Source organism: Dromiciops gliroides, chromosome 6, assembly GCF_019393635.1.
Source record: "Dromiciops gliroides isolate mDroGli1 chromosome 6, mDroGli1.pri, whole genome shotgun sequence".
NCBI classification, from domain to species: domain Eukaryota; kingdom Metazoa; phylum Chordata; class Mammalia; order Microbiotheria; family Microbiotheriidae; genus Dromiciops; species Dromiciops gliroides.
Window position 1 is genome coordinate 237,160,006 of NC_057866.1, and position 25,237 is coordinate 237,185,242.

Here is a 25,237-nt window from a genome sequence, read left to right on the forward strand (position 1 = left end):
GAGAGGGAGAGGGAGAGGGAGAGGGAGAGGCCAAATGCTTATACTATATACAGAAACTTCATCCCTATAAACTATTAATATTTTCTTTAAAGGAAGGACCAAGAATCCGTGGATGTGGCAAGCACTAACTGCTATACAGATGAACCTGACTGATTAGCTCTATGACAGCCATTTCCAAATCATGTGCCTTGTCCACACAGATTTCTGACTTGTTAAAGCAAAGATCAGACAAGTAAAAAAATGAAAAAGAATGATAATATATTGAGGCAACTCCAACCAGTTGATGCCAAAAGTAGGATATCAATTTTTTAAAAAATAGAAATCAACATAGACTATTGAGTAAGGAAGCTTATCAAATGCAAATGAATTGGCAAAGCAAGGAGGCTGCAAAAGCCTCATCCAACAAACACTTGATCTGTGTGCCAAGTGGAAAGATATGGCTACCAGGGTTTAAAATATAAACTTGTTTGTAAAAGTTTATGAAGAAGGATGGTAAAAGATTATAAGCAGCTTCACAACATTCTTTAAAAAGTGAGAAGCCATGGAAGGAAAAGCAAGTTCACAGAAAGCTTGAGAAGAGGACCAATGATGTGGAATCATTATGAAGTATAGGACCTGCCATAAATCCCTTTGGAAATCCAATGAAATCTATGGATCAATTCTCCTAATGAGTTTTTTTTTAATTCATAAAACAAAACAAAAACTTTAAAAAGAAAATGAATTATGTTAAGATAACTACATGTATATAAATTATATATGTGTATATATGAACATACATACATAAATACAAGTTCAAAGATCACAAGTTAAGAACGCCTATCCTAAGGGCATCTAAGAATGAAACTGGAAAGAAGACAACAAACGGGGGTGGGGTGGAGATGAATGAATATATGTGTGTGTGTGTGTGTATGCATATATGTATATGTATGTGTGTATAGGTATGCATGCATGTGTGCATGTATGTATGCATATGATTTTTATAGTATAGTGAGATTCTGCACTTACCCCTTAAACACCCTACTTATAAATTGAGTCCACTGAGGGGCACTAGTGTTCAATGTGATTGACTCAAGCTTCTATTCTGGTGTATTCACCCTCATTGTCAATTGCCAGTGATTACTGCACCAATATCATTTACCAGTCACTTAAAAGATTGAACATAGGTGAACAGTTTATGTAACTTTACTAGAAATAAAATAAGTTATTGGCATGATAACAGTTTAATTACAACATTAACATTGTAATTAACATTGTAACAGCTTAATTGTAAAAATTCTTTCTTTTAAAAAATTAATAAAGTATTTTATTTTTTTTTCCCGTTACATGTAAAGATAGTTTTCATCTTTTGTTTATACAAGCTTTACAATTTCAGATTTTTCTCCATCCCTTCCCTCCCTTCCCCCTCCCCTAGACAGCAGGTAATCTGATATAGGTTATACACACACATACACACACACACACACACACACACACACACACATATAATAACATTAATCCTATTTCTGCATTAGTCATGTTACAAAAGAAAAAATCAGAGCACTGATAAAAAACCTCAAAATAGAAAAGAACAACAGCACCAAAAACAAAAGAAATAGTATAGTTCATTCAGCATCTATACTCCACAGTTTTTTTTTTCCTTTGGATTTGGAGATCCTCTTCCATCATGAGTTCCCTGGAACTTTTCTGTACCATTGCATTGGTGAGAAGAATATAGTCCATCACAGTAGATCAACACTCAATGTTGATGATACTGTGTACGATGTTCTTCTGGTTCTGCTCATCTCACTCATCATCAGCTTACGCAAGACCCTCCAGATTTCCCTGAACTCCTCCTGCTCATCATTTCTTACAGCACAATAGTATTCCATTGTATTCATATACCACAACTTGTCCAGCCATTCCCCAATTGATGGGCATCCCCTCAACATCCAATTCCTTGCCACCACGTAAAGAGCAGCTATAAATATTTTTGTACATGTGGGTCCCTTTCCCCCTTCCATGATTTCTTTGGGGAAAAGACCCAAAAGTGGTATTGCTGGGTCAAAGGGTATGCACAGCTTTATCGCCCTTTGGGTATAATACCAAATTACTCTCCAGAATGGTTGGATCAGTTCACAGCTCCACCAATAATGCATTAGTGTTCCAATTTCCCCACATCTCCAACATTTATTATTTTCCTTTTTTGTCATTTTAGCCAATCTGATAGGTGTCAGGTGGTACCTCAGAGTTGTTTTAACTTGCATCTCTCTAATCATTAGAGATTTAGAGCATTTTTTCATATGGGAATAGACAGCTTTGGTTTCTTCATCAGAAAACTGCCTGTTCTTATCCTTTGACCATTTCTCAATTGGGGAATGACTTGGATTCTTATAAATTTGATTTAGTTCCCTATATATTTTAGAGATGAGGCCTTTATCAGAAGTACTGGCCACAAAAATTGTTTCCCAGCTTTCTGCCTCCCTTCTAATTTTGGATACATTTCTTCGTTTGTACAAAAATTTTTTAATTTAATGTTATCAAAATCATCCATTTTGCATTTTATAATATACTCTATCTCTTGTTTGATCATAAAGTGTTTTCCTTTCCAAAGATCTGATAGGTAGACTATTCCTTTCTCTCCTAATTTACCTATGGTATCACCTCTTATGTCTAAATCGTGTATCCATTTTGACCTTATTTTAGTATAGGGTGTAAGATGTTGGTCTATGCCTAATTTCTGCCATACTATCTTCCAGTTTTCCCAGCAGTTTTTGTCAAATACTGAGTTCCTATCCCAGAAGCTGGAGTCTTTGGGTTTATCAAACACTACATTACTAGTGTCATTTACTACTGCATTTCCTGAGCCTAGCCTATTCCATTGATCTACCACTCTATTTTTTAGCCAGTACCAGATAGTTTTGATGACTGCCGCTTTACAGTAGAGCTCCAGGTTTGGTACCGCTAACCCACCTTCCTTTGAATTTTTTTTCATTATTTCCCTGGATATTCTTGATTTTTTTGTTTTTCCAGATGAATTTTGTTATTATTTTTTCTAGCTCTATAAAATAATTTTTAGGTAGTCTGATTGGTATAGCACTGAATAAGTAAATTAATTTAGGCAGTATTGTCATTTTTACTATATTAGCTCTGCCTATCCATGAGCAATTGATATCTTTCCAATTATTTAGATCTGATTTGATTTGTGTGAAGAGTGTTTGGTAGTTGTGTTCATAGAGTTCCTGGGTTTGTCTTGGCAAGTAGACTCCCAAATATTTTATATTATCTACCATTATTTTAAGTGGAATTTCTCTTTCTATCTCTTGCTGCTGGACTTTGTTGGTCATGTATAGAAATGCTGATGATTTGTGTGGATTTATTTTATATCCTGCTACTTTTCTAAAGTTGTTAATTGTTTCAAGTAATTTTTGAGTTGATTCTCTAGTATTCTTTAAGTATACCATCATATCATCTGCAAAGAATAACAGTTTTGTTTCCTCCTTGCCTATTGTAATTCCTTTAATTCCTTTTTCTTCTCTGATTGCTAAAGCTAACATTTCTAGGACAATATTAAATAATAGGGGTGATAATGGACATCCCTGTTTCACCCCTGATCTTATTGGGAAGGCCTCTAATTTATCTCCATTGCATATAATACTTGCTGATGGCTTTAGGTAGATACTGTTTATTATTCTAAGGAAAGCTCCCCCTATTCCTAAACTCTCTAGTGTTTTTATTAGGAATGGTTGCTGTATTTTGTCAAAAGCTTTCTCTGCATCTATTGAGATAATCATATGATTTTGGTTGGTTTTCTTATTGATGTGGTTGATTATGTTAATAGTTTTCCTAATGTTGAACCAGTCCTGCATTCCTGGTATAAATCCCACCTGGTCATAGTGTTTTATCCTGGTGATCACTTGCTGTAAACTCCTTGCTAATATCTTATTTAAGATTTTAGCATCAATATTCATTAGGGAAATTGGTCTATAATTTTCTTTCTCTGTTTTTGCTTTGCCTGGTTTTGGTATCACCACCATATTTGTGTCACAAAATGAATTTGGTAGAACTCCTTCTTCATCTATTTTTCCAAATAATTTGTATAATATTGGAATTAATTGTTCTTTAAATGTTTGGTAAAATTCACCTGTAAACCCATCTGGCCCTGGGGATTTTTTCTTAGGGAGTTCATTAATGGCTTGTTCAATTTCTTTTTCTAATATGGGTTTATTTAAGGATTTTATTTCCTCTTCAGTTAACCTGGGCAGTTTGTATTTTTGTAAATATTCATCCATTTCATTTAGATTGTCAAATTTATTGGCATACAGTTGGGCAAAATAATTCCTAATTATTGATTTAATTTCCACTTCATTGGTGGTAACATCACCTTTTTCATTTTTGATACTGGTAATTTGGTTTTCTTCTTTCTTTTTTTAAATCACATTAACCAATATTTTATCTATTTTATTGGTTTTTTCATAAAACCAGCTCTTAGTTTTATTGATTAATTCTATAGTATTTTTTGCTTTCAGTCTTATTAATTTCTCCTTTGATTTTCAGGATCTCTAATTTAGTATCTAATTGGAGATTTCTAATTTGTTCTTTTTCTAGCTTTTTAAGTTGCATGCCCAATTCATTAATCTCCTCTTTCTCTTTTTTATTCATGTAAGCATTTAGAGCTATATATTTTTCCCCTAAGCACTGCTTTGGCTGCATCCCATAGATTTTGGTATGTTGTCTCATTATTGTCATTCTCTTGGATAAGGTTATTGATTGTTTCTATCATTTGTTGTTTGGCCCATTCATTCTTTAGAATGAAATTATTTAGTTTCCAATTGATTTTCATTGCAATTTTCCCTGGCTCTTTCTTACATGTAATTTTTATTGCATCATGATCTGAAAAGGATTCATTTACTATTTCTGCCTTTCTACATTTGACTATGATGTTTTTGTGCCCTAATACATGGTCAATTTTTGAAAATGTGCCATGTATTGCTGAGAAAAAGGTATATTCCTTTCTATCCCCATTCAATTTTCTCCAGACAGCTATCATGTCTAACTTTTCTAATAATCTATTCACCTCTTTCACTTCTTTCTTATTTATTTTTTGGCTAGATTTATCTAATTCTGAGAGGGGGAGATTCAGATCCCCCACTAGTATAGTATTACTGTCTAATTCCTCTTGTAACTCATTTAACGTCTCCTCTAAGAACTTGGATGCTATACCACTTGGCGCATACATATTTAATATTGATATTACTTCATTATCTATAGTACCTTTAAGCAAGATGTAATTTCCTTCCTTATCTCTTTTAATGAAACCTATTTTTGCCTGCACTTTGTCTGAGATAAGGATTGCTACCCCTGCTTTTTTTACTTTAGCTGAAGCACAATATATTCTGCTCCAGCCTTTTACTTTTACTCTGTATGTATCTCTCTGCTTCAAATGTGTTTCTTGTAAACAGCATATTGTAGGATTCTGGTTTTTAATCCACTCTGCAATTTGCTTCCGTTTTATAGCAGAGTTCATCCCATTCACATTCACAGTTATTATTACTGACTGTCTATTCCCCTCCATTCTATTTACCCCCTTTGTACTTTCCCCCGCTTCTTTCACCCTATTCCTCCTCACCCACGTTTTACTTCTTACCCCTGCCTCCCCCAATCTGCCCTCCCTTTTTATCATCCCCTCTCTTTTCTTTACCCTTTTCTCCCTTGATTTTGTCCTCCCTTCTATCAGTCCCCCCCCTTTCCCTTCCCCTTTTGCTTCCCTAAAGAATGAGTTAAGTTTCTTTATCCCAGTGAACGTATATGTTATTCCCTCTTTGAATCAAATCTAATGAGAATAGGGTCGAAACAGTGTTCACCCCTCTTTTCTTTCCCTCTATTGTAATAGGTATTTTTTTCATGTCTTCATATGATATAATTCACCCCATTCCACTTTCCCTTTCCTCTCCTCCCCATAGATTCCCTTTTTAACCCCTTAATTCTTTTTTGTATCATCACCTCAAAGACAATTTATATTTATACCCTCTGTGTAAAGTCCTTCTCTGTGCCCAAATACATTTACAATTCTTAAGAGTTATGAGTATTATCTTCCCATGTAGGGATATAAACAGTTTAACCTAATAGGGTAACCTTCCCCCCCCCCCTCTGTTTACCTTTTTAAACTTCTCTTGAGTCTTGTATGTTGAGATCGAATTTTCCATTCAGTTCTGGTCTTTTCACCAGGAAAGATTGAAAGTCCCCAATGTCATTAAATGTCCATCTTTTCTCCTGAAAGAAAATGCACATTTTTGCTGGGTAATAGATTCTTGACTGTAATCAAAACTCCTTTGCCTTCCAGAATATCATATTCCAAGCCTTGCAGTCCTTTAATGTTGAAGATGCCAGGTCCTGAGCAATCCTGACTGTGGCTCCATGATATTTAAATTGCTTCTTTCTGGCTGCTTGGAGTATTTTCTCCTTCACCTGATAATTCTGGAATTTGGCTACAATATTCCTTGGAGTTTTCCTTTTGGGGTCTCTTTCAGGAGGTGATTGGTGGATTCTTTCAATGATGTTTTTATCCTCTGATTCTATGATATCAGGGCAGTTCTCCTTAATAATTTCCTGGAGTATGGTGTCTAGATTCTTTTTCTGGTCATGGCTTTCAGGCAGTCCAATGATTCTCAGATTGTCTCTCCTCGATCTGTTTTCCAGATCAGTTGTCTTTCCAATGAGGCATTTCACATTTTCTTCTATTTTTTCATTCTTTTGATTCTGCTTGACTGATTCCTGGTGTCTCATGGATTCCTTATCTTCCAACTGTCCAATTTTAAATTTTAAGGCATTGTTTTTTTCAGTAAGATTATGTACTTTTTTTTCCATTTGGCCAACTGAATTTTTTAAGGCAGTGTTTTCTTCAGTGAAATTATGCACTTTTTTTTCCATTTGGCCAGTCAATCTTTGTGCTTCTTTTTCCAAGCTGCTGATTCTTTGTTCATAGTTTTCTTGTTTTGCTTTCATTTCTCTCCCCATTTTTTCTTCTACCTCTCTCAATTGATTTTTAAAATCCTTTTTGAGCTCTTCTAGGAAGACTTTTTGTTCCCGAGACCAATTCACCTTCCCTCATGAGGCTTCACATGTAGGCAATTTGAGGGTATTGTCCTCATCTGAGTTTGCGTTGGCTTCTTCCCTATTGATACAGAAGCTCTCAATGGAGAGGGCTCTTTTTTGCTTCTTACTCATTATTGCAGCTTATTTATTTATTTTTTAAGTTGAGTTGAGGTCTGCTCTGGGGGTACCAGGGTCCCTGTTTTAGGCTTCTTGTGCAGGGGTATAGGTGCTGTGTGACCGGCTTTTTACTCTGAGGCCTTTATAGTGTGTGCAGTTCACCCCCCTGCACTTCCTGTCTGAGTGTACTCGGCCAGGCGCCCGATCCCAGTGCCCCATCCCACCTGACCCATTCGTGGCCCTCCCGGCCGGTGCAAATAGGTTTTTCCACTGTCCTTCTTGGCCACCAGATTTTTGAGCCAGGTTCCAGGGGCCTCAGTTGTTCAGCTGTGGCCCGCAGCTCCTGCTGACTTGCCCCAACCCCCTCGGCACTGGGTTGCTGCCCTGCACTGGGCCTCCCTTTTGCCCGAGTCAGACCGACCTTTTCCTGAAGTCTTCTAAATGATCTCTGGTTGGAAGACTGTGTCTCTCTGTCCCTTTGCAGGTTCTATAGTTTCAGAATCCATCCAGAGGCTTGATTTAATGTTCTTTTTGAGGGAACAGAAGGAGAGCTCAGGCAGCTTGCTGCTTCCTCTCCGCCATCTTGGCTCTGCCCCCCCCCCCCCCCCGTAAAAATTCTTAATGCTCTTGGATTTATAAAATACTGCCACTGTGCTGTGGTCCTGCCAATTTTTAAAACTTTTAAAAGCTAAAGGTGTTGGGGCATCTAGGTGTGGCGCAGTGGATAAGATACCAGCCCTGGATTCAGGAGGAACTGAGTTCAAATCTGGCCTCAGACACTTGACACTTACTAGCTGTGTGACCCTGGCCAAGTCACTTAACCCCCACTGCCCCGCCCCCTATTCCCCTTACCCCCCCCCCAAAAGCTAATTGTGTCATTGAAAATGTAGAAACAGAAATCTTGGTGTGGGGGTTGTTGTTGTTTTTTAAAAGTGAGTCAGTGACTTTAGGTTATCGTGGTAGAGAGTTGAATTGGAAAGTTTGTAATTCTCTTGCTTATTCAAACTAAAAGCATTTTAATCAGTTTAAACAACCCAGAAGTAAATGCTACTTATTTTTCTTAGTAACAGCTGTAACCTTTGTAAGATGCATGAAAGCAAAATATTACAGAAATTATAGCAGAGCCATAATTAAAATAATGGTCAACAAAACCATATATTTTTTAAGTCAATCTTGAAATTTAAATCTGATAATGATTTATTATTGCTGCACAGGTTCTGGAAAGTTAAATGAATGATGCAGAAAGAGTAATATGACCTAGAGCTATGTGTAATAAATTCTAAGCCTAGCTTTATCTTAAGGACTTATGTAGGAAATGAATTTCATAGACCACTATTGATCGATTCTGGCTTAATCACAGTACCATATGCCAGTAATTCACAATCATTTTATCCTCCACCAACCACTCAGTTAAAAACACTCAAGAACTGAGTACACACAGGTGGATCTGTTTTTATCTCCTATGCTTTTTTCAAGCCTTCTTCCTTGGAAAGACAAAATGTTTCCCATGTGGCAGTATATTTTGTTTGTTTCAAACAAAGTGAAGCACAAGGAAACAAACATTAATTCCCATTCCTCCCCACCCCCATCCTAGATCACCTTATAGTTAAAAACACTAAGACACAAATGAACTCCAATCAAGTATTCTTTCCCTGTAATATGTCTCAAATGTAAGAAATTTGAAATGTGCTCCAATAATTTTGGCAAGTGGTCAGATAAGAAAATACTGCCAAAATACTATTATTTAGATAAGGACATAATAGCATCATGCCACTTACTTTGTGCTTTATGCCTACCTTTTGGTATTTGCCACACCATAGTTTGTATTATAGTTGTGTGTGTGTGTGTGTGTGTATTTGTATATCTTATCTCCACACAATTGCTAAACCTCTTCGATTTCATCAAGCCAACTTTAGCAAAACATAACCAAAATTCCTTTTTTACCCGTTTCATATCATAGAATGGCACGGTCCCTAAAATCCTGTATTTCAGATTTCTTGTCTCCAACCACAACCTCCTACCCTTCCACCTTTTCCAAACTTACCCCAACTATATCTATGTCTATGTTCTTCACCCTCACCTCAACTACCTCTCAGATACTCGCTCTAATCTTTTTTTTTTCAATATTTGTTTATATAGGATTTCCAATTTCAAAGTTTTCTCCCTCCCTCCCCTCCCTCCCTCTTCCCCTAGACAGCAGGTAATCTGATTTAGGTTATATATACATAATAACATTAAACATATTTCTGCATTAGTTATGTTATAAGAGAAGAATTGGAGGAAAAATGAAAAACCTCAAAACAGAAAACCAACAGCACCAAAAACAAAGAAATAGTATGGTCCAATCAGCAACCATATTCCACAGTTCCTTTTTTTTTTTTTTTTTCTGAATTTGGATAGCCTTTTCCATCATGAGTCCTTTGGAACTTTCTTGTACCATTGGATTGGTGAGAAAAATCTATTCTATCACAGTTGATCAACACATAATGTTGATGATAATATGTAAAATGTTCTTCTGGTTCTGCTCATCTCACTCATCATCAGTTCATGCAAGTACTTCCAGGTTTCTCTGAAATTTGCCTGCTCATCATTTCTTACAGCAAAATAGAATTCCATTACATTCATATACCACAACTTGTTCATTCCCCAATTGATGGACATCCCCTCAATTTCCAATTCCTTGCCACTACAAAAAGAGCAGCTATAAATATTTTTGTACATGTAGGTCCTTTTCCCTTTTTTATGATCTGTTTGGGAAAAAGACCCAAAAGTACTCACTCTAATCTTAATCCATCTTTTCACCCTTCATTTATCTAGAAACACAGATTTGACCCAATGATCCAACTTTAAATTATCACCCTGGACTCCTCAGCCCTTCCCCAAACACAGAATTTATGCCATTTTCTAACCTATTAACCTTCTATTTTAAATAACTCTTTCAAACAATTCATCTATTTCTGTGGTTGTACTGCTAAGATTGACTGGAAAGAATTACAAAATTGAGATGATTTTACCTAGTATAAAATTTAGGTATGTTACTTCAGCAGAGACCTCACTGGTGCTCAGTAATCCTTCTGCTTGACTCTTATTAACTTCATATGTCAACCTCACAGTAATGTTCCTAACCTTTTCTTCTATCCTCAAGACCCCAACAACACTCTAACATTTACAACAGATCATTGAGCCCCATATTCACTGAGAGGCTTAAGGTAATCCAAAAGGAGCTACTTCAACTCTCTTCCTCCACCCTTCAAAAGCATTCAGCAGCATCACTCATTTGATCCTTTTCTGCTGTGTCAGAAAAAGGTATCACTGTTCCTTGATAAGGTTAATCTTTTTTTGTACTGATCCCATTTCTCATTTCCCCCACTTTCATATGCTTAATCCATTCCTCCTCTCTCAAGCAACTTGTCTCTTTCTTATTTTTTTCATAATTTAAAAAATATTTTTAATTTATGGAATACAATAAGCATTTCCATAACATTGTACAATAAAAAGATGATTACATATGAAACTGTAATCAACAAGTTGCTATTCTTTTCAAATATGCAAAAAATTAGCATGTAAGCTTTTTTTCTTCCTAAACCCCCCACCCTAGAGATAGCTACCATCAGACACAAATAGGTATAAACCCACATATGTGTGTATATGTGTGTGGATATACATATATAGGGATGTATATATACATATATGTGTAAAATTATTTTATACATACTTTTATTTATAAGCTCTTTCTCTGGATTCAGATAGTGTCTTTCTTTATATGGCCTTTGTAGTTAATGTGGGTATTTATAATAGTCAAAATAACTTATTTGCTCAGTCGTTCTTCATATTGCTATTACTATATACAATATTCTCTTGGTTCTACTCATTTCACTCATCATTATTTCATGCATTTCTTTCCACATTTTTCTAAAATCATTCAGCTCATTTTTAAATTCATTTTTTTCATCATTTCTTATATCACAGTAGTATACCTTCACAATCATACAGCTCAACTTATTCAGCCATTCTCCAATTCATGGGCATCCCTGAAATTTCCAGGGGTTTTTTTTGCCACCACAAAGAAAAATGGTATAAACATTTTAGAAAATATAGGTTCTTTTCCTTTTCCTCTAATTATTTTTATAAATAAGCTGAATAGTGGTATTGCTGGGTCAAAGGGTATGGTTAGGTTAGTAACTCATTGGGCATAATTTCAAATTGCTCTTCAAAATGGTTGGATCAATTCGCAATTCTACCAACAACGACTTGCTTTCCCAATTTTTCCACATCCCCTCCAATTTTTTTCATATGACTATAAATTGTTTTGAATTCTTCTTCAGAAAATTGCCTTATTGCTCTATCCCATTCACCAAAGAACATGCTCGTCTCCTCAATCCTAAAATAAATCTCCCCTTTATGTTCCTCTCCCATATTGTTCCTCTTTTGTAATTAAATTTTGTTTGAAATTTGCCTGTATCTGATGGCTCTATATCCTCACCACTCACTCTTCAATAAATTGCAACATGGCTTCCACTCCCACCATTTTTTTTTTTTTTAGTGAGGCAATTGGGGCTAAGTGACTTGCCTAGGGTCACACAGCTAGTTAAGTGTTAAGTGTCTGAGGCCGGATTTGAACTCAGGTACTCCTGACTCCAGGGCCGGTGCTCTATCCACTGCGCCATCTAGCTGCCCCCACTCCCACCATTTTAATCAAATTTCTTTCTCTAAGATCAAGAACAACTTCCCAATTACCAAATCCAAATGTTGTTTTTTTTTTTTAAATCATCATTCACTGTAACCTGTCTACAATAGCTGGCACTTTAAACTACCTCTTCTTGTTACTATTACCTTATTACTATTACCTTCTCATCCTCATTACAAACTTTGAACCCCGAAATTTCTCAGCCCCAATTTTCCCTGTGTCTTAAAGGTCATATCAACACCTATGGCTAACAGGTTCCTGTCCCCACTGAATTCATCTGAATGGGATTCCTTAAAACCCAACACAAGTGCTATCTCCACTAAGAAATTTTGCTTGAAAATGAAACAAAACTGCTAAAATGGAGGCAAAATGGGCTGAATAATTAGTTTATACCTCTTAATTTATTTTCACTGCTTCTTATGATAAAATACACCTCTGCATTAAAGAAAAATGTCTATTGTAATTTCTCTTGCACACAGGCACCAAAGTGATATTCCTAAAATGCATCTGACCAGGTCACTCCTCTGCTCAGTAAATTCTAATGACTATACTATTTCTTACTATTGGGAATACAAGTACAGAAGGAAAATAGTCCCTTGCCTCCAAGAATTTAATTCTGTCTACATGTTATTTCCTTCGGTAGAACACAACCCCCTTGAGTGCAGGAATTGTTTAATTTTTGGCTCCATATCCTCAGTAATTCATTGCCTGGCACAAAAAAGGCACTTAAATGCTTGTTGAATGAGTGAATAGTCTCTATTTAAATTTTATAATACTATGAATTAAAACTTAGTTGCCTGTTTTCCCTGTCCTTTGTTCACTGCAGGTGAAATATGGAAATTATGCTTTTGTATGGGATGCAGCTGTCCTGGAATATGTGGCTATCAATGACCCAGATTGTTCCTTTTATACTATTGGGAATACTGTTGCTGATAGAGGGTACGGAATTGCACTACAGCATGGCAGTCCATACCGGGATGTCTTTTCACAAAGGTAAGATTTGAATTTGGTCCAACTACAGAAGGGACAGGGGAGGGCAAGGGGAATACTTGTCAGTTATGCCTACTTTACATTTTTTATTTGATTATTAAGAAAACTATTTCATTTTCATCAAAAGTTCCATCTTTGAGTGGTATTCATGCAGATTCATTCTTTTCCTGAGACATGTTCTGAAAGTACATAAGCAAAAACTTATAAAGGCAGTGGTTTTTTGACCTACCAAATGACAAAAGAACAAGGAAACACCACACAAATGTGACTTTATTCTAACAATTTAAACTTACAGTAACAGCTCACATTCACATGCATAGGAGGAGACAGATAAATGAAGCAGAGTTGGTGTTTTCTGTTAGAATATCATTGGGTAGATAAATCTCTTCAATATCGGCTCTGCATTTTTAGCATCCTTTTTTAAAAAAATGTTATCTGGGAAAAATTATTACCTATTCTTAAAAATATCTATGAACAAAATAAACTTTAAAGAAAAGTTAAGTGAGAAAGTTTGTGAGAATCTGCGTGAAGCTAGGAAATTTTGCATCTTAATGTTGCTTGGGAAAGTAATTGGTCTTTTAGGTTTTCTTGGTAAGGATTATAAATTGACTTTGGGCATAGGAGGGGTACATTAAACAATAAACATTTATTAAACACCTACTATGTTCCAAACACTCTGCTAAGCAGTGGGGATATAAGGAAAGGTAAAAAATAGTCCCTACTCTCAAGGAACTCATAGTCTAATGGGTGAACCAACATGCTTACAACTATGTAGAATCAAGTTCTATACAGAATAACCTCTATAAATATCTAGAACAAAGATTTTAAATCATAAATGAGATCCTCTAAAGAAACTTCTGAAAGGATCATTTGGATCAACAAAGACTGGGATAAGATCATGCACAGAGGTTCTTCCAAGTCTGAGATTCTATTCTTCTAACATGAATTATGACCCCAGAAGGAACTCAGATATGTCATTATATCGTTCTTGGTGTCATCAAGCAACTCTGGGACAAGGCATCTCAAAGATAAAGTGTCTTCCATATTTTCTTCTCCAGTTTGAAGATACCAAAACCTGAAATCAAATCTTTCCCAACATGTTTGTTCACTTACAATTCCTGAAAGATCTTGTTTGCTTTCTGGTTCACTCTCTGTACCCTTTTGTTTCCATCCTTTTTTAGATCTGAAAACCAAAAATAGGAAGATAAAAAATAATGCCAGAAATACTAAATCTAATTCCTTAAATAGGTCATACATAGATATACAAAATGGGAAAGGACTTCAGAAATCACAGAATTTCAGAGTTTGCCATCAAATGACTTATATGTATGTGTGTGCATGTATGTGTACACATGTATATATACACATATATGTCTTGTGTGTCTGTGTGTGCATATAATATGCAGATGTAGATATGTAAAGTGCTTTGTTTCGTATCCCTATATAAATACTAGCAATAAGGAATTCTCACCATAATACACTGGACAAATCAGCATCCACCCTTTCTTTGAAGACCTCCAGTGAGAGGGAATCTGTTCCCTCTCAAGGCAGCCCACTAGATTTTTCAATCACTCTAATTGTTGGAAAGGTTTTCTTAACTACAATCATAAAATTTTCTCTTTACTTGAATGAGTGAACTTTCACTCATTTCTCCTTCATCCACCCTATAGGACCAAATGGAACAATTACAATCTTTTGTCCATGTGGCAGCTGTTATATAGTCTCTGAGTCTTCTCTTATTTAAGTTAAACACCCATAGTTCCTTCAACTGATCTCCATGGGACATGGATTACAGCCCTTTCACCATCCTGGTTATGTCTTCTAGATTCTCTCCACCTTAATCAATGTCCTTCCTAAATAATGGTATCTATAACTGGAAGCAATCACTAGCTGACTAAGGCAGAGTGCAGAAGGACCATCACCTTCTTTTCCTGGAAGCTCATCTCCCTGAATTAGGCCAAAGGCCACATCCTATTTTGACCTCCAATCCACAATGCTATCTCATATTAAGTTTTGCAGCTCAGTAAAACTCCTAATTCTTTTTAAAATAATCTACTATCTAATCACTCATCCCAAATCCTGTATTTGTGAAGAGATGGTGGTGGTGGTAGTGGTTTTGTTTTATTGTTTTATATGCATGTTTTTACCCATGTGCAATCCAAGTTTAAACTCATTGAATACAACCTCTGTCCAAAACACTGATTCTCATCTACAAGATTACTATTAATGAGTACAGCCTCCACCTAAAGAATTTTAGTAAATTAGAGTGGTGTCCATTTGGGAAACCTTAAAATTTTAGGAAAGTGGTATTCATGTTGATATAAAATCCCCTCTCTAATTTCTCCCCATTAGCCTTGATTCTAGAGTCAAGAAGTCGTCTGAGCCCTCTTGCACATGACATTCCTTCAAATAGCTAAAGACAGACAACTGTCATGTTCTCCTGAAGTATCCTCTTTGCACTAAACTCTTCCAGTTCCTTAATCGACTTTTATATGTCAAGTAGTCAAGTCCTCTGGATATGCTTGTCTGTCAAGAGCTTTTCTAAAATGTGTTCCCTAGAATTATTTGAACTATTCTATTTCTACAATTAAAAACACAAGACCTATAAGGAGACAGTGAACCCTACTAAAAAAATCAAAGAAGTGAAAAAATGCATTGTAAAATGCATACATGAAAGCAAACAAAAAAGGTTTTAAAATTATAAGTCAATAAGTATGTATTGAATACCTACTGTGGAACCATCTTGGTGATATAAAAACAGACTTGAAGGGGCAGCTAGGTGGCATAGTGGATAAAGCACCGGCCCCAGATTCAGGAGGACCTGAGTTCAAATCTGGCCTCTGACACTTGACATTTACTAGCTGGGTGACCTTGGGCAGGTCACTTAACCCCAATTGCCTCACAAAAAAAAACAAAAAACCAGACGAGTCAGAGAATCTGAGTTCAAATCCCACCTTTGATACTTACTCTCTGTGTGATCTTAGGCAAGCCACTGGACCTCTGGGGGCCTAAATTTTCTCATCTGTAAAATCAGGGGTCAGATAAGATGACTTATGGTGTTCTATATCTGTGATCATTTCATTCTATATGACTATATAGAATTAGGTATATAGGAAAAGAATAAAACATGGTCCCTGTTTGCAGTCTTTATAATAAAGTAACATACTTGGACATAAAATTATAAGTGAACAAGATAGTATTACATATAACATCAGTTTTTACAAAGTGTGCAAACGTCCCATACAGGGATCTAAATAATAGGGTAGTCTATAATAATATGTTAATCTTGCAGTACAGAAAATAAACACAGGGAGAAAGAGATAAATGGAAGCTAATAAATATCAAGATGAAGAAGGGGAAAAATTATTCAAAGTAGGAAGAAGTTGAACTGAAATTGGAAGGCTCTTAGGATGTAATAAGGGGAAGCAGTGCAGAAAAGATTCCAATTAGAAAAACAACAAGAAAATAGGCATGAAGTCCCAGCTGACTGGAATACAGACAAACCTGCCTAGAAAACTGTGGGAAGAGGGTAAAATGATTAAAGTAGACTATAAGTAAATGATGTGAGTTTTGGAGGAAAAGAATGACACAATGAAAAATTAATGATATTTTAGGCCACTTAGCTTGCATGGATTACAGTGCGACAATACAAAAGACAGGAAGAACAACCAAGAAGCTTTATTTTTCCTATGGTTACCAACCATCCTATTTTTTTTCCTAGAACATTTCTTATTGTAAGAAAACAAAGTGTACTTTTGTTGAGATTTTGCAAAAGTACTTTTTAGTTTCAGACATCATTTCCTGATATAGAGTTTAGAAAACCTGTATATTATAATTAGAGGATTCCAGGCATGAAATGATTTCAAAAGAAAAGTGCAAGGGACTTGATGATTGATATGAAAAGCAAAATGAAAGAAAGAGAGAAAAGTTACACTAATAATGCTATAACACCATTACAATGGGGACACTGGGGAAAATAACCAAATTGGGGGAAGTGATAAGAAGTTTGGCTCTGGGCATATATCATTTAAAATGACAACAGTACAACCAAACAAAAACATGGGACTGAAATTTAGGCAAAAGACTGGCCTAGAGAGGTAGATTTGAGAGTTCAAGCCACAGGTTGGGATGAAGTGATGAAAAATCATTTTTTCGATGAATATAAACAGATATTGAAATGGATTTCCTGTGGATGAGTAAAAGATTAAAACCTGACTGAATTCTGGGCATTTATGACAGATAAAGAGCAGTTTCTTCTCATTGTGGGAGGGACTGAGATTATCAAGGGCTCTGAGCAAGGGACGTTTTTGAACCAGTTTGTAACAGAGAGAAAAAGGAATTAGATGATTGTCAAGGAGATTGATGGCTTGTGAAAAGAGGACATGTGAAGTGGCCACTGTGGGAATGATCCAGGAAGTATATAAGAGATAAATTTTAACATTTCCAACAAATATCAAGAACCAAGTTGAAGCTTTATACTAATTAAAAAATATAAATGAATAAGGAAAATGTTCTAGTGCTAAATCTTCCCCTAAAGGTGTAAATATGACCAAATCACTCAGCCTTCCTGAGTTTCCCCATACTTGGCCCTACAGAGGTTCATTATCAAGATGGGCTAATAAATATTTTATTTTCAAACTGCTCAGACCAAAGACACTTCATAATAAGGACTTATTGTAATAGTTGTTATAAATAACAATAATTAATTTGTGCCAAATACAAAAATTCAATTGGGAGTCATTTTATTTAAAAACTACTTCCTCATCCTTGAAAAGTATTTAATTAATGTGTTTTAAACTATATATGTGATTTGTTTCAATATTTCAGTATCCACTTCTGGGCCTTTTACCCAGAAAGAACTCCAAGATGCTAATACATTTAACAAATCAAGCCCAGTGTTGTTTTCCTCATTATCTCTGTAGTGTTTCAGATATTCTAAATCTAAGGGAGTGTGTCTCTGAACTATGGGGAAACAATACTAGCTAAGCCCTTGAGTCTTTTTCTTTAATATGCATTATGAGAAAAAAATTTAATTGGTCCTTCCTGTGTTCAAGAATAGCACTTGATTGCTTAATAGCTGGGCAGGTAGAAAAATTAAAAAAAAAACATGACTGGATGATATTTAGAATATCATTTTATCTTGTACTGTCAAATTTCCACCTAAGTCCACTTCTCAAGTAGCTCTTAGAAAAAGACTAGAAAGTGGGAGATTCTATAGCTGTTCAGGGGATGAGGGAAGAAATTGTTACTGTATTAACTGAGAAGAAATTATAAAGCTTATTACCTTGGCGATCTCTTTCTTTATTATAAAATATTGGATATTAAATGCACACTAGGAATTTTAATATTTTTCTATGAAACATCTCACCTGAATCACTGATCTAATTCACTGATTTGCCCAAATTAATCATTTCCATGCAAATGTTAGCACTTGGGATGATAAGAAATAGGTCAGTTATCTTGTCTGCTTTCCTAGTATCTGTTCACACTAATCATTACTTACTTGAAAATTTGAATTCATGTTTAATATATTAAGTGATTAGTTTTTACCTTGTATCTAAAATTTAAGTAGCTATTTAAATGAGAATGACAGTGAGGTAGAGGATCCATAGCCTTCTTTTGAAATAACTGGGTTTAGGGGCAGTTAAATGACAGTGCATAAGGCACCGGCCCTGGATCCAGGAAGACCTGAGTTCAACTACAGCCTCAAACACTTGACACTTGCTAGCTGTGTGACCCTGGGCAAGTCACTTGACCTTCATTGCCCCAGAAAAAGAAAAAGGAAAGGAAAGAAATGACTGGATTTAAGCTCACTTCTGACATATATTGAAGCATCGAGGTGATACAGTGGCTTAAGGATGGGACTTGGAGTCAAAAATACCTGAGTTCACATTCTGCCACAGACATTAGCTGTGTGGCCTCAAGCAAGTCACTTAATTACTCTGTGTCTCAGTTTCATCCTCCATAAAATGGGGATAATACAAGCACCTACCTCAAAGGTTTATTATAAGGATGAAATGTGTCTGTGGGTGCAACATGCCTACATGTACCTTGTTATCCTTACCCTCCTCCACCTCCTCATCGTCACCACCACCACCACCACCACCACCTGGCAAGTTTCTTAACCTCTCCAAAGCCCCCAGGAAACTCTCGTATGTATAATGGTTCTGAGTTTCATCAGAAGAAGGACATTTCCCCACACAGAATTCTCTATACTCAAATCTGACCAATAAAAACAAAAAAGTACCCCTTCAGTTGGAAAGACCTTAAATGTTCTATAGTCCAGCCTGTTCATTTTTACTCAAATAAATGATCAAAAACAAATTCCTATGGCTATAACTGAGCTAATTTGTAACTATGATTTCTAGCTCATTCCCTATTTTTTTCTCATATACAGCCTCCAACCGAGAGTCTCAACTCATTTAATTTAGTTTTATATTAAAAGTCCTTCCCACTTATTTTTGCTCAATCCCCTGGGCTTCAGGACTTACGTGTCAAGGCCCCTCCAGATTTTCTTCTTGACCTTAGTCAAAAGCTTTGTTCCTTGTATCTCCTGTTCTTAATTACTGTAATTAATTAGATGAGTTAAACCAGATTGAAGATAACCTACAGACCTCAAGATATTGGTGAGTTAGGGGGATGTCTACCCACAAGCATGTGAAGACTTCCCCTGTCAGAATGGGTGAACTAGAACAATTTGTTCCAACTGCTACGAAGGGAGCAGAAGCAAGCACTAGAGAACACCCAGAACTTGGTTAGACATCGAAGATGCCAGAGTCATCCGCTGGATCCCAAGTCATCCCCAGTCATGTTAATTTTTGTCTTACTCCTGGACTTCATTTGCTACTGGACTCAGAAGGAGAGAGTGAGAGTGATGACTGCGCAACTCAACTTTACTTAAATCCATTTCACCCACAAGGTAACAAAAGGACTGTAAACAAGGATAATCAAGAAAAACCAAGAAAACATACCCAGTTTGTCTTTCATGCTTCCTTTTCTAAGATCTTTCCCCCTTTCTATTTCTCAAAATGAAGGCATAATACAGGGCAAAATATCTCTTCAACTGAGAAGTATAAAAGACCTTGTCTATTTTTTCCCACCTATTGCTGCTTATTTTAGCTTTAGGATCAGTCCATCCTCCTCTCCTCTCCTCTCCTCTCCTCTCCTCTCCTCTCCTCTCCTCTCCTCTCCTCTCCTCTCCTCTCCTCTCCTCTCCTCTCCTCTCCTCTCCTCTCCTCTCCTCTCCTTCCTCTCCTCTCCTCTCCTCTCCTCTCCTCTCCTCTCCTCTCCTCTCCTTTCCTTTCCTTTCCTGGCAATGAGGGTTAAGTGACTTGCTCAGGGTCACATAGCTAGTAAATTTGATGTGTCTGAGTCTGGATTTGAACTCAGGTCCCCCTGAATCCAGGGCCAGTGCTTTATCCATTGTGCCACCTAGCTGTTCCCCATCCTATTTTCTGGTATTCTACCAGGAATCTGCTTAAGTTAAATTATTACAACATTTTTAGTTAACTCTCTAGGGCTCTCTGAGTATACCATTATATCATTTGCAAAAAAAAAAATGATAGTATTGTTTCTTATTGCCTGTGTTTATTCTTTCAATTTCTTTTTTTGTCATTGCTATAGCTCACATTTTAGTATAGGATTGTATTAATAATAATGATGTTGATAATGGACATCCTTGCTTCACCTCTAATCTCATTGGAAAGACTCCACTTTATACCCATTATAACTGATGCAATAATTACAGGGGGCAGCTAGGTGGTGCAGTGGATAAAGCACAGGCCCTGGATTCAGGAAGACCTGAGTTCAAATCCAGCCTCAGACACTTGATACTTAATAGCTGTGTGACCCTAGGCAAGTTGCTTAACCCCTGTTGCCCCTGCAAAAAAAAAAAATAATTACAGATAATGCCAATATAGGTTGGCATATTTTATGCAATTTATAGTCTTAAGGAATTTCCCACAACAGTGAAAATTTAAATCACTTGCCCAGGATCACACAGCCAGTGTATTCTGAAGTGGAACTTTAATACAAAGGTTTTCGGGGCTCTAAGAATGTTTCTTCACCTTCCCAGGCAGCCTCTCTACATGTCACAGTCTAGGTAAATCATTTTTATACACCGGGGGGGGCAGGGGGGGGGTTGTGAGAGTTTTTGGTCTAAAATCTCTCACAACTGTGTGGATTTCACCAAGAAGGCTTTGTAATTTTCTTTTTTTTCCATAAAAGTATTTTATTATTTTCCAGTTACATGTAGAGATAGTTTACAACATTTGTTTTCATAAGATTTCTAGTTTCAAATTTTTCTCCCTCCCTCTCCTCCCTCCTACCTCCCCAAGACAGCAAGCAATATGATATAGCTTATGTGTGTACAATCACTTTAAACATATTTCTGCATTAGTCATGCTGTGAAAGAAGAATCAGAGCAAAAGGGAAAAATGAAAAAAAAATAGAAATAGTATGATTCAATCTGCATCTAGATTCCACAGTTCTTTTTTTCTGGATTTGGAGAACATTTTCCATCATGAGTCCTTTGGAACTATCTTGGACCATTGCATTGCTGAGAAGAGTCAAGTCTATCACAGTCGATCAATACACAATGTTGTTGATACTGTGTACAATGTTCTCCTGGTTCTGCTCATCACACTCAGCATCAGTACACTTAAGTCTTTCCAGATTTTTCTAAAATCTGCCTGCTCATCATTTCTTACAGCACAATAGTATCCCATTACATTTATATACCACAGCTTGTTCAGACATTCCTCAATTGATGGGCAACCCCTCAATTTCCAATTCCTTGCCACCACAAAAAGAGCAGCTATAAATATTTTTGTACATGTGGGTCCTTTTCCCTTTTTTATGATCTCTTTGGGGAAAAGCCCTAATAGTGGTATTGCTGGGTCAAAGGGTATGCAAAGTTTTATAGTCCTTTGGGCATAGTTCCAAACTGTTCTCCAAAATGGTTGGCTCAATTCAAAGCTCCACCAACAATGCATTAGTGTTACAGTTTTTCACAGCTTCTCCAATATTTATTATTTGCCTTCCTTTGTCATATTAGCCAATCTGATAGGTGTCAGGTGGTACCCCAGAGTGGCTTTGTAATTTTGTAAGGCTCAATACAATTTTTACAATATCTACTAAGAATAAGAGTATCTGAAGAATACTGACTTTAAAAGGGAATGAATCTTGTGTTTGGACTTTGTGCAGAAATATTTCAATGCCATTAGTAAATACCTTACTAGGAATGGAAGTAAAAGGGTTAATGAGTACAGGTATTCAGTATCTTTTTTGAGTAAGAATTACCTTGTTTTGGATTCTTTACATTTTCTGGGGTTTTTTTGTTTGTTTGTTTTGGGGGGGCAATGGGGGTTAAGTGACTTGCCCAGGGTCACACATCTAGTAAGTGTCAAGTGTCTGAGGCCAGATTTGAACTCAGGTACTCCTGAATCCAGGGCCAGTGCTTTATCCACTACACCACCTAGCTGCCCCCTACATTTTCTTTTTCTTATCACAATAGGATGTTTGTGATCTGTTTGTAGAAATCTTATTTTATATTTTAAAATTAATTTATAAAAGCAAGGTCTTAAACAGTACAAAATAAGTTTGGGAAAAGGTTATTTTGAGAGGTATTGTGACACAGGGGATAGGGAATTGGTCACCAGGCAAAAAAGATATAGAATCAACTTGACCTCTGACCCATAATAGCTGTGTGAGCCTAGGCAAGTCACTTAACTTCTCAGTGCTCCAGCCAACTTATAACACTATGAGTTGTGGAGAAAATGCCAAGGTGAATTAGTGGAAGGTTTTTCCTAACCTGAGAGTTTCTTATACCAATAAAATTATAGACTTAGATTCTATCCCTTTTTGAGTTTATTGGGGGAGAGGGGAGATTAGAGTTGTGTCCTAGGTTAGCAATCTTTCCATCATCTTCTAAGAATTCCCCAAATAAACTTTTCTAAGCCAATATCTTTATTCCACTTTCAATATTTTTAATTTAATCTAATTAATTTAATTCAGGTTAAAGCTTCTATATAATCTGCCATGCAAAGTCTTATCAACTTTGTACTTTCCACACTCAGAAAGCTATCCTGAAATAACTACCCCATCCATCCAAACCAGTCATTTCCTATTTCCTAAGACACTTTCACTTTCATTTTTATGGTATTTGGTTCTCTGCAAAGCCAATAACCTTTGACTCTTCTTGGAGAAAGCATTCATTGATGTACCAGCATGAAGTTCTAAGGCTGTCCTTAAACAGTTAATGTTCTTCATTGAAAAGAAAAATTGATAGGAATGAAGCTATTGGGAAATGAAAAACAAGGACATAAAAATAAATGAAAGCTTGTTAAGCATATGTGCTGTAGAATTTTAGAGAAATTATGCTAAACAAAGTTGTGAATGGTATAAACTTGAGAGGGCAGCTAAATATGCTTAAATGGAAGAGTCAGCATTCAAAAAGTTTTTAAATGATTACATCAGTGAACCTAGGACAATAAGGTTAATACATAGAAATAAATGTAAGGCATGTACTTTTTAATTTTTTTTTTTTGGTGAGGCAATTGGGGTTAAGTGACTTACCCAGGGTCACACAGCTAGTAAGTGTTAAGTGTCTGAAGTCAGATTTCAACTCGGGTCCTCCTGAATCCAGGGCCAGTGCTCTATCCACTGCACCACCTAGCTGCCCCTTTAATTTATTTTTGAGTTCCAAAATCTTTACCTCCCTTCCCCTTCATGGCAACATGACAAGAAATACATACACAAACGTGTGTATTCATGTAAAACCTTACTGTATAAGTCATGTTGCCCAAAAATTAATCAAGAAAATAAAGGAAAATATATGCTTCAAGCTCCACTCTAAGTCCATCAGTTCTCTACCTGGAGATGGACAGAATTTTACATCATGGAGTCTTTTAGACTCCATGGATTATTGCATTAATCAGAATTACCAAGTCTTTCACAGTTGTTCTTCCTTATAATATTGCTGTTATCATGCAGATTGTTTCCCTGGTTCAGCTCATTTCACTTGGGCATTAGCATTCCATCATAATCCTATCATTCAACTTGTTAAGCTATTTCCCAAATAATGGGCACCCCCTTTGTTTCCAATTCTTTACCACCAGAAAAAGAACTTCTATAAATATTTTTGTACTTTTCCCCCTTTTTATCTCCATGAGATATAGAGTTACTAAGTGGTATTGCTAGGTCAAAATATATGAACAGTTTTATAACCCTTTGATCATAGGTCCAAATTGTTTTCCAAACTGGCTAGACAGAATACTAACAGTACATTAGTGTGCCCATTTTTCCATATCCTCTCCACTATGCCATTTTCCTTTAATGTCATCTTAGTCAATCTTATAGGTGGTACCTCAGAGTTGTTTTAATTTGTATTTCTCTAGCTTATTAGTGAGTCATGGTATTTTTTCATATAACTATTGATAGCTTTGATTTCTTCCTCTAAAAATTTTCTATTCAAATCCATTGACCAGGACAGTTAGGTGGCACAGTGGATATTAGAGTGTCACGCCTGGTGTCAGAATGATTTATCCTCCTCAGTTCCAATCTGGCCTTAGATACTTATTAGCTAGGTAGCCCTGGGTAAGGCACTTAATCCTATTTACCTCAATTTCTTCATCTATTAAATGAGCTGGAGGAGGAAGTGACAAATAACTCTAGTATCTTTGCCAAGAAAATTCCAAATGGGGTCATGAAGAGTCAGACATGATTGAGCAACAACTACTAAGCAACCTTTTGTGGTGTTGTTTTTAACTGATTCCTTTGATATTCTTTACCTTTTGTTCTTTCAGATTTTGTTACTACTTTTTCCTAGCTCGATAGTAGTCATTTTTTAGTAATTTGAATGGCATAGCACTGAATAAGTAAATTTTTTAGGTAATATTGTTATTTTTATCATATTGGCTTGACCTATCCATGAGCAATTAATATTTCTCTAATTATTTCAATCTGTATTAATTGTTTGTATAATATTTTGGAATTGTATTCATAATGTTCCTGTATGTGTTGGAAGATATAATCCCAGTATTTTATAGAGTCCAAAGTTATTTTTAATAGAATTTCTATTTCTTCCTGTTTGATTTTGTTGGTAATGTATAGAAATGTGGGTGATTTACATTGGTCCACTCTATGTCCTGCAACTTTGCTAACATTGTTAATTATTTTGACTTTTTTTTAGTTCACTTTCGAGTATTCCCTAAGTATGCCATCATGACATCTGTAAAAAGTGAGGGTTTTGTTTCCTCATTGTCTGTTTATTCCTTTAATTCCTTTTTCTTATTGCTAAATTTCTAGTTCAAATCTTCCAGTGCAAAATTGCCAGAGCAATATTGAATAATAGTGGTAGTAATAGACATCCTT

General features: G+C 36.0%; 1 protein-coding gene across 2 annotated transcripts in view; it reads left to right on the forward strand.

Moving 5' to 3' along the window:
* GRID2 (glutamate ionotropic receptor delta type subunit 2) overlaps positions 1 to 25,237 on the forward strand; it is a 1,875,262-nt gene that overhangs the window by 1,675,229 nt on the left and 174,796 nt on the right. For both annotated transcript variants that reach the window (XM_043971982.1, XM_043971983.1), the window contains one exon: positions 12,702 to 12,868. In XM_043971982.1, coding sequence (XP_043827917.1) covers positions 12,702 to 12,868 — 167 coding nt within the window. The remainder of the gene's footprint in view (positions 1 to 12,701; positions 12,869 to 25,237) is intronic.